This window comes from Malaclemys terrapin, chromosome 2, assembly GCF_027887155.1.
Source record: "Malaclemys terrapin pileata isolate rMalTer1 chromosome 2, rMalTer1.hap1, whole genome shotgun sequence".
In the NCBI taxonomy this organism is placed as follows: Eukaryota; Metazoa; Chordata; order Testudines; family Emydidae; genus Malaclemys; species Malaclemys terrapin.
In genome coordinates this window covers 6,540,797-6,556,882 of record NC_071506.1, presented here as the reverse complement: position 1 = coordinate 6,556,882, position 16,086 = coordinate 6,540,797, and the positions used below count along the sequence as shown (strand labels likewise).

Below are 16,086 nucleotides of genomic sequence, written 5' to 3'. Positions count from 1 at the left end.
GAGTACTGTGTCCAGTTTTAGGCCCCCCACTACAGAAAGGATGTGGACAAATTGGAGAGAGTCCAGCGGAGGGCAACAAAAATGATCAGGGGGCTGGAGCACATGACTTATGAGGAGAGGCTGAGGAAACTGGGGTTATTTAGTCTGCAGAAGAGAAGAGTGAGGGGGGATTTAATAGCAGTCTTCAACTACCCGAAGGGGGGTTCCAAAGAGAATGGAGCTTGGTTGTTCTCAGTGGTGGCAGGTGGCAGAACAAGGAGCAATGGTCTTAAGTTGCAGTGGGGGAAGTCTAGATTGGATATTAGGAAACACTATTTCACTAGGAGGGTGGTGAAGCACTGGAATGGGTTACCTAGGGAGATGGTGGAATCTCCATCCTTAGAGGTTTTTAAGGCCTGGCTTGACAAAGCCCTGGCTGGGATGATTTAGTTGGGGTTGCTTTGAGCAGGGGGTAGGACTAGATGACCTCCTGAGGTCTCTTCCAACCCTAATCTTCTATGATTCTATGAATGGACCCTTTTGGTTTTATAATCTATGAATCTATCTACACCAACATCATGTACACTCCCTCTCTGTCTGTCAATGGCCATTTGGGAATGGAATGGACTCTTAATTCCACATTGCTACAAAGTGCCCAGCGACTGCTATACTCAGCACTGTGATATATATCTTCTTTTAACCAGGTGACAATGAACTTTGGCTGTTTGCCTGACCCTTGAGCCCTTATTTGCATTATGAAATGTGACTGTTACTGTCCTCCATCCTGTGGCATCGCTTCCTCATCACTGCTCTTCCTGCATTCCAGTCTCCTGTGCTTTCTTCTGTCTCCATCATGCTATCTCCACCTGCTGCGCTTGATCTGGCTGGAAGAAGCCATTTTATTCTGCTTCTTCACGGGTATTTTGGTTTGCAGGCGATACAGAGGAAGGTGTAGTTCTTAACCTCTCCCAAGCTGCCCTTTGGATTCAGTACCAGAGGGGGCTATTTAAGCTCCTTGATTCTGCTTCGTTCTGTTCATACTCTGACCTTTGCATTTCAGTTTCAACTCAGTTACCCTTTTCTCTGCTCTTCCTCTGAAACCAAGGCCCAGATTTTGCCTGCCCACGGATCAGGCAGAAGGAGGTTACACTCTGTGACACAGGGAGAGAGTTGCTGTGTCGTAGGAGTGGTACAGACCTCTTGAGCTACGGACAGCCTGAATCCTGCAAGGAGCTCCCACAGATCAAGGGGCATCTGCCAAAGGCAAGGGCATCTGTGCAGAAGCTCAGTCCGTCTGGTATACGCCCTGGGCTCCATAGCGGCATGGCTCCATCTGGACTGCCTGTGGTTCTTCTGGCACTCTTCACTAGCTCTCTCCTCAGAGGATGGCTGATTGTGCAAAGAGAGCATCCCAGAGCTGGAGTGTGGCATTAATTCTCACAGCTATTTCCCTGTGATACTGCCGCTATGCCCTTCCCGTTGCTCTGATGGAGTCCGGAGAGTTTGCACATAGACTCATCCCACCCAGCGTCCAACAGTTCCCATTGTTTTTACCCCTTCCACGAAAGCAGCAGGAGGGGATGATCTGGCCCTCACAGTGGGCGCATTAGAGCTGTGGGACTCTGTGACGCTTTGCATGGAGTTTCCCCATTTACCTAAAAAAAAAAAAAAACTATTAAAAAGCGACATGAATCGTTAACTCAATGCCTCTCTTTTCCCATCTCCCGAGCTTGGTTTCAGACGGGTGAGGCAATGCTTGAATGTTTATTGAGATGACGGATGGTTAACTCTCAGCTCATATCGTTTGGTCTCATTAATCCCGGCTTTTGGTAGCCGTGCCTTTTGGGGAATGGCTACTTGACGTTTGAGTCGTGCATAGGCAATGGCTGCCATCTTGGCCAACACGCCTGCGAAGGAACCGGGGATCGCTAAAAACAAGAGCTGTTGCAACTTGAGCTGAAGAGCCAAGGTTTTGTAACTGGGGCTGTAACAGCGCCTGCCCTCTGTGGGTTGGCACAGAGGGGGACCTGGAACGCACACTGACCACTGGGCAACTCTTTCACACGTGTTAACAAACAGGATTGAAAATTCTAGCACTGATGATGCCACACAAAGGTTTGGAGCAAGGCACAAATGTGGTGTTTAACCTGAGGCTGCAGTAAAATGACCAGCAGCACACATTTACATCCTGGTCATGCTAGAGTGCACAAGTGTGTTAATGAACATGGGGGATAATTCTCAGTTTCTCCTCTCAGCCTTTGCCTGTCTTGTCCATTTAGGTTGTAAGCAGTTCAGGTCAGGCACTGTCTCTTGCAATGTGTTTATACAGCGCGGAGCACAATGCGGTGCTGATTTCGGCCGAGGCTTCTCCGTGCTAAGAGGAACAATAATTCAACATGCTCTCAGTTGCCAGGCAGAGCTAGACTGTATCTAGGATATTTCTGGGGTGTGTGACTAGGGCTATGTCTACACAGCAAGGAAAAACCCATGGCTGGCCTGTTTCATTGCTGTGTTGGCTAAGGTTTCTGGATTGGGGCTGGAGCCCGAGCTCTGGGACCCTCCCACCTCGCAGTGTCCTACAGCCCGGGGCTGCAGCCTGAGCCCAGATATCGACACAGCAAATGAAAAAGCCCCGCTGCCCAAGCCCCACAAGCCCGAGTTGGGTGGCTCATGTCTGGGCATACCCCTAGAGTAACTTGGTGGAGGTGGAGCAAGGGAAGGATCCGACTGTATTCCACGGAGAAGGTTCGGACAGTGAGATACGTTAGGCTGTGAATCCCATTGCCTGGGACCTGTACAACCAGCCCACCCAGAGCACTGGAGAATCCTATTCCGGCAGCTCTTTTCCATCCCTCCTGGTTCTGCTGGCTGTTGGAGCAAGGAGGCAGGGAGCTGGGGGTGAGATGTGGCACTTAGCTAGAGGCAGCACATGCTATGGGCATGATGGAGCAGTCCCAGGGAGAGTGGAGGGGGTCCCATGTTCCGGGCTACCTGGCAGCGTCCCCAAACACAGGGAATTTCTCCTTCCCTCTAATCCCCACTGGGACAGATGTTGCTGACCCCAGGTTACTTTTACTGATGCCTAAGAGGCACTTTTTCATGCCCAAGAGACTCCGCCCTCTCTCCCAGCTTCTTTCCCCTTCTCCCACACCTGGTCACTTTCCTCCCACCCCCATCCCCGAGCAGCAGCAGGCTCCCTCAGCCAGCCCCAAGCCAAAGGAGATTAGCCCCAGCCGCTTGCCTTGGAGGAATTACTTTAAAAAAAACCCCTCCACTACGCCTGTCCCTCTGTGCATCATGCACGGATGCCCCAGGGTGTTTCTCCACCTTCAGGTCCTCTCGTGCTCTCTCTTCCCCAGCCGCCCTGCACCTGTGTCAGCTCACAGGGTCCGGATCCCTGGGTCCCACTCCCTGTTTCCTGTGTCCTTTGCAGGATAGGTGAGATTCGTGCCTCAGTAGTCCTCTCTGATCACCCCTCCCGGAGTCCCGCTGCTCCCAGATCTGGGGAGGTTGGGGTGGGCTCTGTGGTGGGCCACACAGCCTGTCTTGACAGTGGGGGGAACAGATGGGAGCGAGAACAGAATGGTATCAGGACAGGAGCTACTCTGTGGCTTTCCATAGGGATAGGAAGGGGAAGGAAAGGAGCAGGGAGTCCTGTGCTGGAATGGAGGATGGGGGGTTGTGCGAGTTTAGAAAGGGAGGGGAACTGTGTGTGCTGGGATGTGGGGTGGGAGCTGAGGGAGGGGGGAGCTGTGTGTGCTGTGTTGAAGGAGGGTAGTTGTGTGTGCTGGGATAATTAGGGGAGCTGTGCGCTGGGATGGGGGAGATGATGCGGGAGGGGAGCTGTGTGCTGGGATGGTGTGATGCTGGGGTGGGGAGCTGTGTCCTGATGTGGGGGTATTGCTGGGGGAGGGGAGCTGTGTCCTGGGATGGGGGTGATGCTGAGGGAGGGGAGTTGTGTCCTGATGTGGGGGTATTGCTGGGGGAGGGGAGCTATGTGCTGGGATGGTGTGATGCTGGGGGAGGGAAGTTGTGTCCTGATGTGGGGGTATTGCTGGGGGAGGGGAGCTGTGTCCTGGGGTGTGGGTGATGCTGGGGGAGGGGAGCTGTATGCTGGGATGGGGTGATGCGGGGGGAGGGGAGTTGTGTCCTGATGTGGAGGTATTGCTGGGGGAGGGGAGCTGGGTCCTGGGATGGGGGAGGGAAGCTGTGTCCTGGGATGGGGTGTTGCTGGGGGAGGGGAGCTGTGTCCTGGGATGGAGGAGATGCTGGGGGAGGGGAGCTGTGCCCTGGAATGGGGGTGTTGCTGGGGGAGGGGATCTGTGTGCTGGGATGGGGTGATGCTGGGGGAGGGGAGATGTGTCCTGGGATGGGGTGATGCTGGGGGAGGGGAGCTGTGCCCTGGGATGGGGGTGATGCTGGGGGAGGGGAGCTGTGTCCTGGGGTGTGGGTGATGCTGGGGGAGGGGAGCTGTGTCCTGGGGTGTGGGTGATGCTGGGGGAGGGGAGCTGTGCCCTGGGATGGGGGTGATGCTGTGGGAGAGGAGCTGTGTGCTGGGATGGGGTGTTGCTGGGGGAGGGGAGCTGTGTGCTGGGATGGGGGAGATGCTGGGGGGAGGGGAGCTGTGTGCTGGGATGGGGGTGATGCTGGGGGAGGGGAGCTGTGTCCTGGGATGAGGGTGATGCTGGGGGAGGGGAGCTGTGTGCTGGGATGGAGTATTGCTAGGGGAGGGGAGCTGTGTGCTGGGATGGGGTGATGCTGGGGGAGGGGAGCTGTGTCCTGGGATGGGGGAGATGCTGGGGGGAGGGGAGCTGTGTCCTGGGATGAGGGTGATGCTGGGGGAGGGGAGCTGTGTGCTGGGATGGAGTATTGCTAGGGGAGGGGAGCTGTGTGCTGGGGTGTGGGTATTGCTGGGGGAGGGGAGCCCTGTGTGCTGGGATGGGGAGGGCAGCTCTGTGCCGGGATGGGAGTCCAGCTTGTGGGGGGTGGTGATGCTCCCAGCATGTGGGGAGGAGGAGGGGGTCAGTGCTCTGGCTGTATCTTTTTCATTTTGTTGGTGATGGTTTTTCTTTTTGCTGCCTCCTCTCACTCTGTCTCTCCCTCTCTCTCCCTCTCTCTCTCTCTCTGCTGTCTCTCTCGCCTCTCTGCACTTTGCCACCCCCTCCCTTAACAGATCCTCCTCCTCCTCCTCCTCCCAGCTTGGTGCCTGGTCCTGGCGCGGCTGCCGAACAGTCCCAGTCGATTCCTTCCGAACTAAATGCCTCTGTGAGAGACTCTCTACCTTCGCCATCTTAGCCCAGCTCAGCTCAGACATGGTAAGTCCTGCCAATAACATACAATGAAGAAAGAATGAAAGAATGCCAAGAAAGAAAGGAGAGGGGGGAAAAAAATCCCAGCCCAGAATGGCACAGCGTCCAGAGTGTGACATTTAAATGACAATCAATCGCCAATACCAGCCTGGGTGCTGGGAGGCGGAGGGACCAGGATGCTGCTGGAGGGGTGTGTGTGTGTGTGTATGTGTGTGTGTGTGTGGGTGTGTGTGTGTGGAGAGAGAGACAAGGTGGGGGAGGTAATATCTTTTATTGGACCAACTTCTGTTGGCGAGAGAGATGAGCTTTCGAACATGTGTGCGTGTAGACATTGCAATATAGAAAGACGAGAACACGGCAAAGCGGCTCAGATGTGCCGCTGACAGGCTGTGACCTAAAAACAAACCCGACCGAGGAAGCCTGCTGCATTGAAGTGCCACCGATTCCTTAAGTCAGGATGTTCGGGGGCAGCGAGCCCTTGGGAGACAGAGAGCAGATCCCTCCCCTTGTCTCCCCAAATTGCCCTCCTGCCACCCTCCCTCCCCCTTAGGGTGACCAGATGTCCCGATTTTATAGGGACAGTCCTGATATTCAGGGCATTGTCTCATGGAGGCACCTATTACCCTCCACCCCCGTCCCGATTTTTCATACTTGCTATCGGGTCACCCTACTCCCTCTTCCTCAATTGCAGCGTGAGCTGGAGCCTGCACGGTGGAATACATTTGGGTTGCTGTGGCTGCTGCAGTGATTGTATTGTCGGTTTCAGGGGCCTCCCCCACACCCCCGCCCCGCTCTCTTCCTGCACTGTGGATTTGAATATGAATGTTGGTGGAACCAGGGAGGGGACTCGCACAGGCTGGCATCTGCACTGTTGTCAGTGCCCGCACTTAATCTTTGCACGTTCTCCACCCCTTCCTTTTCCCCTTTCAACCTTGGTGCGATCTCTGGTTGCCGATCATCCCTGATTGGTAGACCCTGAAAGGGTTTGTACTGCTTTGCTGACTCGGTTGTTGTTTGAAGGGGGTGGGGAGTAGGGGTGGGGGCTGGAGGGGTGTGTGTGTGTGTGTGTGTGTATGTGTGCGTGTGTGTGAAGTTTCTGCTTCTTTATTTTAAGGGAAGCAAACGGGTCTCAAGGAGAGTGTTTGAAAAAGTAAAGGATTCCTAGAGCCGATCCCAGCTCCAGAGTGGAGTCATGCCTGGTCTCTGGGAATGCGGAGCGCATGCAAAGTCAGTGCTGGGGCGTTGCTCCCAGGGGTTCATAGAGTCATCCCAATGTCTTTAGTTGGGGTTGATTTAAAAAAAAATATTTCAGCCATTTCTGCACAGATCCCTGGCGCACATCGATTCACAAATGAACACCGTGCCTCATGTGACACTTCCATCTGCTCGGGCACAAGGAGTTACTAGGCCCTTCCAATCATTTACTAATTACACCTTGCTCAGTAAATGCCGGTTTAATTTAGGGAAAAGGAGGGTAAAGGAAGAAGGGGTGGGGGAAGCACATTTTCCAAGTTGAAGGTTTGGTTTATTATTAGAAACACTAATATATTTGGTCCACTAGTTACCATGGAAACAACATCTGCACTGAAGTGGCTTTAAAGACACAGTGTTGGCTGTGTTTGCTTAGGCCCAGGCAGGTCCAGCTGCTAACCCACTTTGAAACGGATTCACCAGGGCGGTGACTGACTCGTAGAGTAGTCCCTGACGTCCCTTTTGCTCTTCCCAGAAAGCAGCGATTTAAAGGGATTGTAGCTCCAACTTGAGGGTGGGGGTAATTAGATATCCTGGCAAGGCCTGTGAATGGCCAGAAGGAAATGGTAACATTGGCACAAGCCACCCTAGCTCCCCACCCTTTGCTGCATGGGCTGTGACTGCCTTGCTCCCAGCCATGTAGACTTGATCGGTGTGAGACAGTGGCTGTGTGAAGGCGACCTGCTAGGCCAATGTTTTATAGGAGTCGTTCCCAACTTCCCTGGGGATGCTTGGCTTGTGCGCCAGGCTGAGCTCAGCTGTGCCAGCCGGTGCCCATCGCCTGCCACTCAGTGGAATGCTGTTCAGTGTGTGTTATGCCACCTTCCTCCCTGGGCCTGATCTGCAGAGGATACAAGTCTTTTAGCTCGAGCAGCAGAGGTTCAGGCTCCCAGCTTGGGAAGGCCCGGGTTCAAACCTTAGTGATGCCCACAATGGTGGTTGGTGTATGTACCCTCCCTCACTTTACTCCTGCCATGACCCATGCCCAAGCCCCGCTGCGGGGCAGGACGCGGGGATGCACCAGGGCCCAGTATGGAGACTCTCTGAGTGGCAGCCCCTAGCCCCCACTGATACTGAGGCATGGGCTGGTGATGAAGTCCCACTGCAGATTTCCTCTCGAAGATGGCGTGGGAAAGGAGTAGTGAGCCTGAGTAAAAGGGAGGTGACTATTAGCAAGACTAAGATCGTGTCTTGTTCTGATTTAACTAAATTGGTAGAAAAACTGATGCAGCCCCTGAACGTGGAGGCAGTTCTACTGGTTTCAGGGTGTTTATAGTGAAAACTGTGCTGCACTGGTATAAACACCTTTATGCCGGTATAACTCCAGCCACACTAGACTCTAAATCTGAAGCTTGTAGCAAAGGTGACTGTTAAACTTAAAACTGTAGCCACCAGAGCGGAACCCACAGTGGTGTAATACCACATGGCAAAATTCATTGTAAATAAAATAAAAGGCTCCAGAATTTAGTTAAAATGGTGGAGATCAGACCCAAGGCATGTGTGTATTTGCATTGTCTTCACTCGGTATGTTTCATCTCTGCTGGACCTCCAGGCAAGGACCTTTAGGCCCAAAGTAACCACCATGCTCTCCCCATCACTCAGAGTTAGCGTTATGTCTGTGTCTATGGCCACGCCACACTGGGCTGCCTCTCAGACGTGCTCACTATATAGGGGAGACCCTGTTGTAGTGCTTGCATGGGCGACCTAAAGGAACAGGTGATGGACTGTTCTCTCCAGTGTCACTGAAGCAAAGCCCAGAGATGGTGCTAGGTGATGCTATGGAGTTGGAGATGCTTGTCTTTCAGAAATGTGCAAAACCCAGCTCGTCCTGGGGCCAGCCTTACTGAGCTGGCCTAATCCCATTTGGGGTAACCCTCTTTGACTGCTCTCTGCCTCATTCCCCCCTCTGCAAAATGATCTGCATTCATTTGTGGCTGGTAAGCACCCTGAGTCTGTCTGTGGTTTCCTCCTGCTTGGCGGGGCATGTACCCTGCACCACGTCTGTTCCTGGCACAGAGTACTTCCTCTGGCGTGGCCATACTAGCCAGCATGTGGTAGGGGTGGAGCCTGGGTATGTTTCACCACTCCTACAGTTGGGGAGGAGGGGGACAGAATCTAGGTAGCAGCAGCGAGGGGGCATCTTAATGGATCAACATTGTATTTCCCTTCCGTCCCATTAATAGGGGACTGAATTCTAATACTATGGGGTCTTTCTGTATTGGATCCCCAGATCTAATCTAAGTGATAAGAGGAAGCTTCTTGGGCTTATTTCTCTATTACATGTTAATTTTGTAGCTGTTTAGATGAAGGTCGTCCGCATGATTAGCCCTTCTGCGTGGTCCTCTCAGTACTTTGAGGACTTGGCTGGAAGGAGCATAGGGTTATTTTGTGGTCTCAGCCTTCGTGGAATGTGCTTGCCTGTTGTTTCAGAAGCTCTCTTATTTACCTGGAAGCAGGCAATCTGAAATGTGTTTATCTTTTTTAATGGCCAACTTTCTCTTAGCTACTTTTGGAATAGAAACTGGATTGATTCTGGTTTTCAACAGAGCTTTATAGGCCACTGGTATCCCTAAAGCACTGCAAAGAGGAGTAAGTGATGGAGCTATGCCGATAGATATACAGCAGCTGAAGGCCTGGGTCTCTGAGAGCATAGGGACTGGAGCTGCGCAAACCTGAGATGTGGGATTAAATACAGACTTGGGTCTTGGCAGACTTTTGGAAGCTTGTGAGTTGTTCTGTGACACTGGGTTGAATTTGGGTACAATTGAGGGTGAATCCGGGATGACCCTGGTCTGAGTTTGACATGAGCCTGGCCTGAATTTGCAGAGAAGCTGGGTTGCGTTTGGGGAGAAAGTCGGATAAGCCTGAGCGGAGTTTGGAGAGAACCTAGACTGAATTCCAGGTGCCAGGGATGGATGTTGTTGTTGTTGTGCCCAGAGGCAGCAATCAGGGCTTGGCACCCTATTGTGATAGGTGCTATGCACGCATTTAACTAAAGAATAGCCCCTGACACAGAGTACTTACAATCTAAGTTTATGATGAGAGACAACAGGTGAATACAGCAAGCGGACAAAGGGAACACAATGTAGCAGTGAACTGGTTATGAACAGTGTAATAAACAGTCATCCCAGCTCCATAACTGGGGCAGTGTATCCTAGTGGTTAGCACATTAGACAGGGATACAAGAGACCTGGTTCTGTTCCTTGCTCTGCTACTGACCTGGGGCAAGTCATTTCCCCTCTCTGTGCCTCAGTTTACTTTGAGATCTACGAAGAAAAACACTATAAAAGCTAGGGGTTCTTGTTTGTGGTCTGGTGGACGGCTTGGTAGTTGTTCCTGGCTTTGACTCAAAACCTGGCTAAGTTTTGCTGAGCTTCTGTTTTGGCATTATGGTTTCAGTTAAATCCTAAACTCACAGTGTAAAACTCGGGGGTGAGGGGGAGGGAATGTGAACTACCACACAGCATCTCCCCTGCCCTACTGCCAAGCCATCCCCTGTGAGTTCCTCACAGTGCTGTCAGTGACTCCTCTGCCGGCAGATGCTGTGTCACCCCGTCACTCTTCATCTGACGGAAGGGAGCTTTGTGGGATTCATCGCTTCAGCATGAGCAATACTGAGCCAAATTCACTCTCCGGTGTAAGCGGGGATGAGCCAGCGGCCTGATGCCCACTCACACCCAGGGTTGGACGGGCCGGTTGTCTATCACCTGTTTCAGGCAGTGTTTCTGGTGTGATTAAGGTGGGTTGCTATATCTCCGGGTGTTAGGGAGGGATCACACTCCATTCGAGTTTGAATGGGGGGGCGGGCTTATCACCCGGAAGGGACGCTCAGCTAGCAAATGGAGCAGCTGCCCTGTGCCCAGTCATAGGTCACCACATGGGAGCCTTGTTTACTGAGAGGGGGGGATTCTGACAAGGACACCACCCTCCCCCACCATGCCCGTTAATTCCCACCTGGAAAGCAACCATCAGAGATGGGTAGAAGATGTGGCTCTGTTCCCGGGAAGGGGGGCAGAAATGCACTGAAAGCTGCAGGGGGGGGGGGTGAGCAGCGTCACTCTGAGGTACTCCAGCCCTCCCCGGGAGCCTTTTGAAGCCCCTCTGCGTGATCACTGGGCAGTTGGTACCCTGTGGGCTCGGGGGTTATATGAGCGTGGGGGAGATTGGTGCTGGCATTTCCACCTTAGCTGGCCATGGAAGTTAGTGCTGCTAGAGCAACATTCGCTCCTATGGCTGCCTGGGAAGGAAGCGGGTATGGCACGGGCATGGCCGCTAGCAGCCTGGCTCTGAAGATAGCCGTGTTACAGTGGGTTATACAGAGCAGTGAAGGAGGCGTAGGCCCTGTGGGATTGAAATTTGCTTTTCTCTGGGATCTTTGTGCTAGGAGGCCATGGCACAGAAACTAGTCAATCAAACCTTCCTACCTATCCATCTATTTACAGCATCTACCTATCCATCCATCCATCCATCCATCCATCCATCCATCCATCCATCCATCCATCCATCCATTTACAGCATCTATCTATCTATCTATCTATCTATCTATCTATCTATCTATCTATCTATCTAATACAGCACCCATCTCTGTGGTATCTGAGTTCCAGGAAGAGCTTATGTCAGGACACTCAACTAAGCTTTCTGAGTCTTCTTGCCTGATCCTCTTTTCCCCCCTGTAATGGTATGGGTTGGCCCTGAATTAGCAGCATTTTGGCCAGGAGAATAAATCATTTCCCCCCCTCAAATATCTGCTCACTTAAAACAAAATGAATCAGCTTCAGCCGTGCTTGTGCCCTTTAATACTTTTGCTTTCCATGAATAGCCTGGTGGATGAGTTTATTGGCAGACATGGCAAACTTTGAGCAGAACTGGGAAATATGAATAGAAAGCAAACGGAAAGCAGATTTCAAACATGCACATTTGAGCCCGCAAACTGATGCTAAGAGTTATGCTCATCCAATCAGGGAGCAGAAATGATATCACGTGTGTTACCTGCCCAATCAAAAGTAGCCGACAGGGTTAACATTTTTAATGTGTGTTGAATACTCATGGTTAGCTACATGCGGCCAGTCTGTGAACCGGGAACAAACTGGCAAATGACGAATAAGTTAATAAAAAGCAAAAAGAGGCTGCACAGTATTTATTAGAGATTACTCTCCCTGCTGTGCTAAGTAAGTGAGCAGTGTCAGCGCTGCTAGTGTAACAGGCCATAAACGGAAGACCTTAAAGAGAAGAAATATTAAAGATCCAATGACTGGAAGATGAAGCTAGATTACTTCACACTGGATATAAAGAGACATTTTTTTACAGTGAGGTAATTAACCATTGAAACAACTTACCAAGGCTCATGGTGGATTCTCCATCCCTAGCAATTTCTAAATCAAGATTGGATGTTTTTTCCCAACAATAGCTGCTCTAGTTCAAACAGCAGTTGTTTCAGGGAAGTTTTTGTGGCCTGTGTTATACACGAGGTCAAGTTAGATGATCACAGTGGTCCCTTGTGACCTTGGAATCGATGAATCTGTAAACTATTGAGGCTGATTCTGATCTGACGTACACTCCCTTTACATCATTAACTGTGGTGGTGGTTACCTCTGCGTTAGTGGATGAGAATCCAGACCAGGGCCTTGTTGTTTGAGTGGTATGTGGAGGTAAATGTTCCCTGGGGAAAGGGAGTGGTTTAGCAACGTGACTCCCTGCTAATGCGCCGTGCTGGCAAATGTCTGTGTATCGTACTGACTGAGAGGACGAAGACAGGTTTGATCATATGGGCACCTCAGAGGGCTACTAGATGAAGATGTCACTGTCATCATAATGGTACAAAACACCTGTGAGGCTCAGCAGATCAGATCTGTTCTGTGGCTGAAGATTGCAGGGCGAGTATCAGCCAATGGGGGAGGTGATGTCTTATAGGACTGGTGATGGGATACGGAGTTGTTCTAAGTCACCAGTTCAAATCCAGTTCAGGTCAGAAATCACCAAAAGCCATTACCAGCCACAGCTCTTCACTGAAATTCCTGGTATCTGCCTGGTTCCTAGTAGAGAAGAATCATCGTAGTGACTGGCACTAATTAGCACCCTTTGTTGAAGGGCCACTGATGGTGCCATGGAGGTGTTGCCAGTGAAGGTCCTACCGGGTTAGGTTTAGTGTCATTTCCAGTGTGGCTTGTGCCACCTGTGTTCAAGTGAATAAAGGGAACAGGGTTGGTGCTTTGTATGAACTCGGAATTGTCCTCTCCCAAGGCACAAGGAACCCTCCCCACCTTGCTCATCTACGCACTGAGCAGGCCCAAGGTCTGGAATTAGGTGGTGTCAACAGAAATGGTTCAATGTCCTAAAACTACTGCCACATTGGCCCCTGGCTGGCATCCTCCTAGAGGAAGCCAAGGCTTGAATGAGTCAAGGATGCTGAGCTCCCCAAAGGCTGGTCCCTCGGTGAGGTCAGGGCTCGCTCCCAGTGGGGTGAGTGGGGGGAAGCTTGTCCGGCCCATTCTGTGGGGAGAGGCCTCCCCTCCCAAGGGCTGTCAATCTGGTGTCTTTCGCCAATGCGACATTTAAAGAGAAAAACAAACAGCGAGTTGTTTTGGAATTATTTGGTGGAGTGCTGTCGGCTGGCGTCCACCCAGGACGCCGCTCAGATCAGGATAAACACAATCTGGATTTCCTTTCCCTTTCCCAGTCTGCCACGGCCTCATTTTGTAACTGGTGATGGCGGTTGCATGACTGCTTCCAGCAGGGCGCAATCCGGTCAGGTACTGGGTGCTCCTGCCGTGAAGTTGATGGGAGTTGAGGGTGCAAGGTCAGGCCTGTGGGGGCTAATATAAGCACAGGATCGGAAGGATTTACTTTTGATTTGATTTTTCTTGATCATTAGCGGGACAGTGCAGAGAGGAGACATGGCTGGGCTGTAATGAATAGAAATGGGATCCTTTATTGAGGCTGCTGGTCTCAGATAGGTCCTGTGTCCCTCTCCTCCTCTCTCAGAACAGATGCTTCCTACCATCACCACACAGGGTCTCCCTAAGTCCCTACCTGGACTCGGCAGTCATGGAAGGGACTGGAGGCTGCACTGATGGATTGTCTTGATCATTATCAGCTTTCCTCTGAGGGAGTAGCTGAGGCTTCAGAATTACTCCCTCCTTCCCCTTTGGAATGTAGACTATGTTGGAAGGGAAGGGCTGGCAGAGAGCTACTCTTCTGTCTCAGGCAAGGTGCCGAGATTCAAAAGACAGCTGGGCCCCTCACCTCTCCTCCAGGCCACCTAAGTGCTGTCCATACTTTAATGTTGTGCAAGGGTGGAGCAGATAATAGTAGCTCTCTGTCCTAAGTAGGGTCCTGTGAAAAATCGCGGTTTCAGAGACTGCTCGGAAATTGCGAGATTAGCCCAGTCCCGTGATTTTTCCAACAGCAGAAGTAGGCCTTCCCTCGTGCTGTTCTCATGCAAGGTGTGGCGTGTGGCAGCATGATATCAGAGCAGCAGTTGGTGGGGGAGACGACTCGGCGGCCGGTTATATGCGAGGCAGAGTAGCCACTGCTGTCACCTCTTGAAATACAAGCAGTCACGGCCTCCGCGGGAAGTCAGGAGCAGGCATCCACGGGTGTCAGTCTCACGCTCGGTGTGGCTCAGGGGTGAAGTCCAACATTTTCAGATTTAATTGCCTGAAGTTGGGCCATTGAAAAGTTTGGCTTAAATGACCTAGCCAAGCAGGTCAGTGGAAGAGCAGCCGGGTATAGACCCCAGGATTCCTTACCAACAATCGCTTATCTTAACCTAGTGGTTCTCAAACTTTTGTACTGGTGACCTCTTTCAGACAGCAAGCCTTTGAGTGCGACCCCCCTTATACATTAAAAACACTCTTTTTATATTTAGCACTATTATAATTGCTGGAGACGAAGCGGGGTTTGGAGTGGAGGCTAACAGCTCGTGACTCCCCATGTAATAACCTCATGACCCCTGAGGGGTCCCGACCCCCAGGTTGAGAACCACTGTTCTAAGCTCTAAGCCATTTAGCTGGATAGTGAGAAAACAGTCCTAAGAGTCTGTATAGGTCCAATCCTGCTCCTTTCCAAGTCAGGGGCTGGGAGGAGCAAGTTCAGGCCTTAAGAATGTAGAATAATCTTCAAAGGGAAGTAGTGGAAGCCTCATCCGTTTGGTAATTTGTGAGTGAAGTCAACTAAGCTCTGGAGAATATACTGTACGACAACATCTTGCCTTGGCTAGGGAGAGAGACTAGGTGAGTGAATCAGTCTTTTCTTCCCTTAATTTCTGTGGTTCTCTACTAGACTGAAGGAAGCTCTCTTGACGCTGCTTATTAATAATCCACCGTGTGATCACTCGTCAGCATTGAGAGCACTATCAGAGCTGTTTACTAAACACAAATTGCCATGTGGTATCTGGGGAGCGAGCTCGATACAGAGTGAAGAATTAGCAATTGTTAATAAATAGTAGCACATTAAGATGTCTCTCTGGGTGATTTTTACTTGCTATAATTGTGTGGAATTGCCTGTTAGACTGGCCAAATTGTATAAAAGGGGCCCTAAATTCCAAGAATACGTTTCCAATAAGCTCTCTATCAGTTTTTAAATAAGATGCTTGTTTCCACGTGAAGGAAACAAAAGGATGTAGTGGTTCTTTGAATCTGTCTGGCTGAAAGGATAGGAATGGAGCTGAGGAAGGCCCAGGTCTGATGAAGGGAGACGAGAGAGAGGTGGGGAAGAAATGAAAAACTTAACTTACCGCTTCTCATGCGGAGATCCCAAAGCACATCACAAAGAACGGGAAGTGCTATTATGGCCAGAAGCGTAGGAGTCGAGTGTGGGTTTGGCCCCCGCCCTGAACAGAGCGGTGCTAATTAAGCCCAGGAATTGATACGGGAGGCACTGTAACAGAGAGAGACCACACTGAGTGACAGTCCCTCCCTGGGATCCTCCCTGCTCCACAGGGGTAGCTCATTGCTCTCCACTGAATGAGCATTACACACTTTATTTAGAAGGCTTAGCAGGTGCCTCTTGGAAGCCCCTGGTCCTTTCCCCTCTTACAATTATTTGGCTGGAGCAACATGAGGGGGAGTAGGGGAGAAAGAGCTAAAGAGAAGAAACTGTCTATACTGGCATTGTATAATAGGGGCAGTTTGGGGTCCCTGGGCCCACTATGGGGCCCAAACCCTTCCCCGTGAGGGGGTGCTGCCTTGAAAACTGCAGAGTTCACACTTCCCCCCCGTCCCCCCGCGGCCTATGGCTCCCCTGGCAATGCTGGCCCTTAAGTAGGCTCTACCTGCTCTCACTGAAGTCAGTGGCGAAACTCCTGCTGACTTCAGTGACGGGGGACCCGCCCCTTGCCCTGGTCCTGCTCTTCCCCCCTCCCCTCCGATCTAGTGTGTGTGTCAGCGTGTGCCTGGCTTTCTCTCCGGCAGCAGAGCAGGTAGCAGTGTATGTTGGGCAGCATCAGGTCCACAATATTAGTACATGCCAGGAGTTACTCTTCCAAGAGGTGAAAGCCGAGCCTTCCCATTGGCCCTCGCTACTGGCGCAACGAATTGTGACAGGACGA

The 16,086-nt window shown here is 51.5% G+C and overlaps 1 protein-coding gene across 3 annotated transcripts in view; it reads left to right on the top strand.

Moving 5' to 3' along the window:
* Window positions 1-16,086, top strand: part of ADGRB1 (adhesion G protein-coupled receptor B1) — a 271,570-nt gene that overhangs the window by 165,102 nt on the left and 90,382 nt on the right. For all 3 annotated transcript variants that reach the window (XM_054018655.1, XM_054018657.1, XM_054018656.1), the window contains one exon: window positions 5,153-5,294. In XM_054018655.1, coding sequence (XP_053874630.1) covers window positions 5,153-5,294 — 142 coding nt within the window. The remainder of the gene's footprint in view (window positions 1-5,152; window positions 5,295-16,086) is intronic.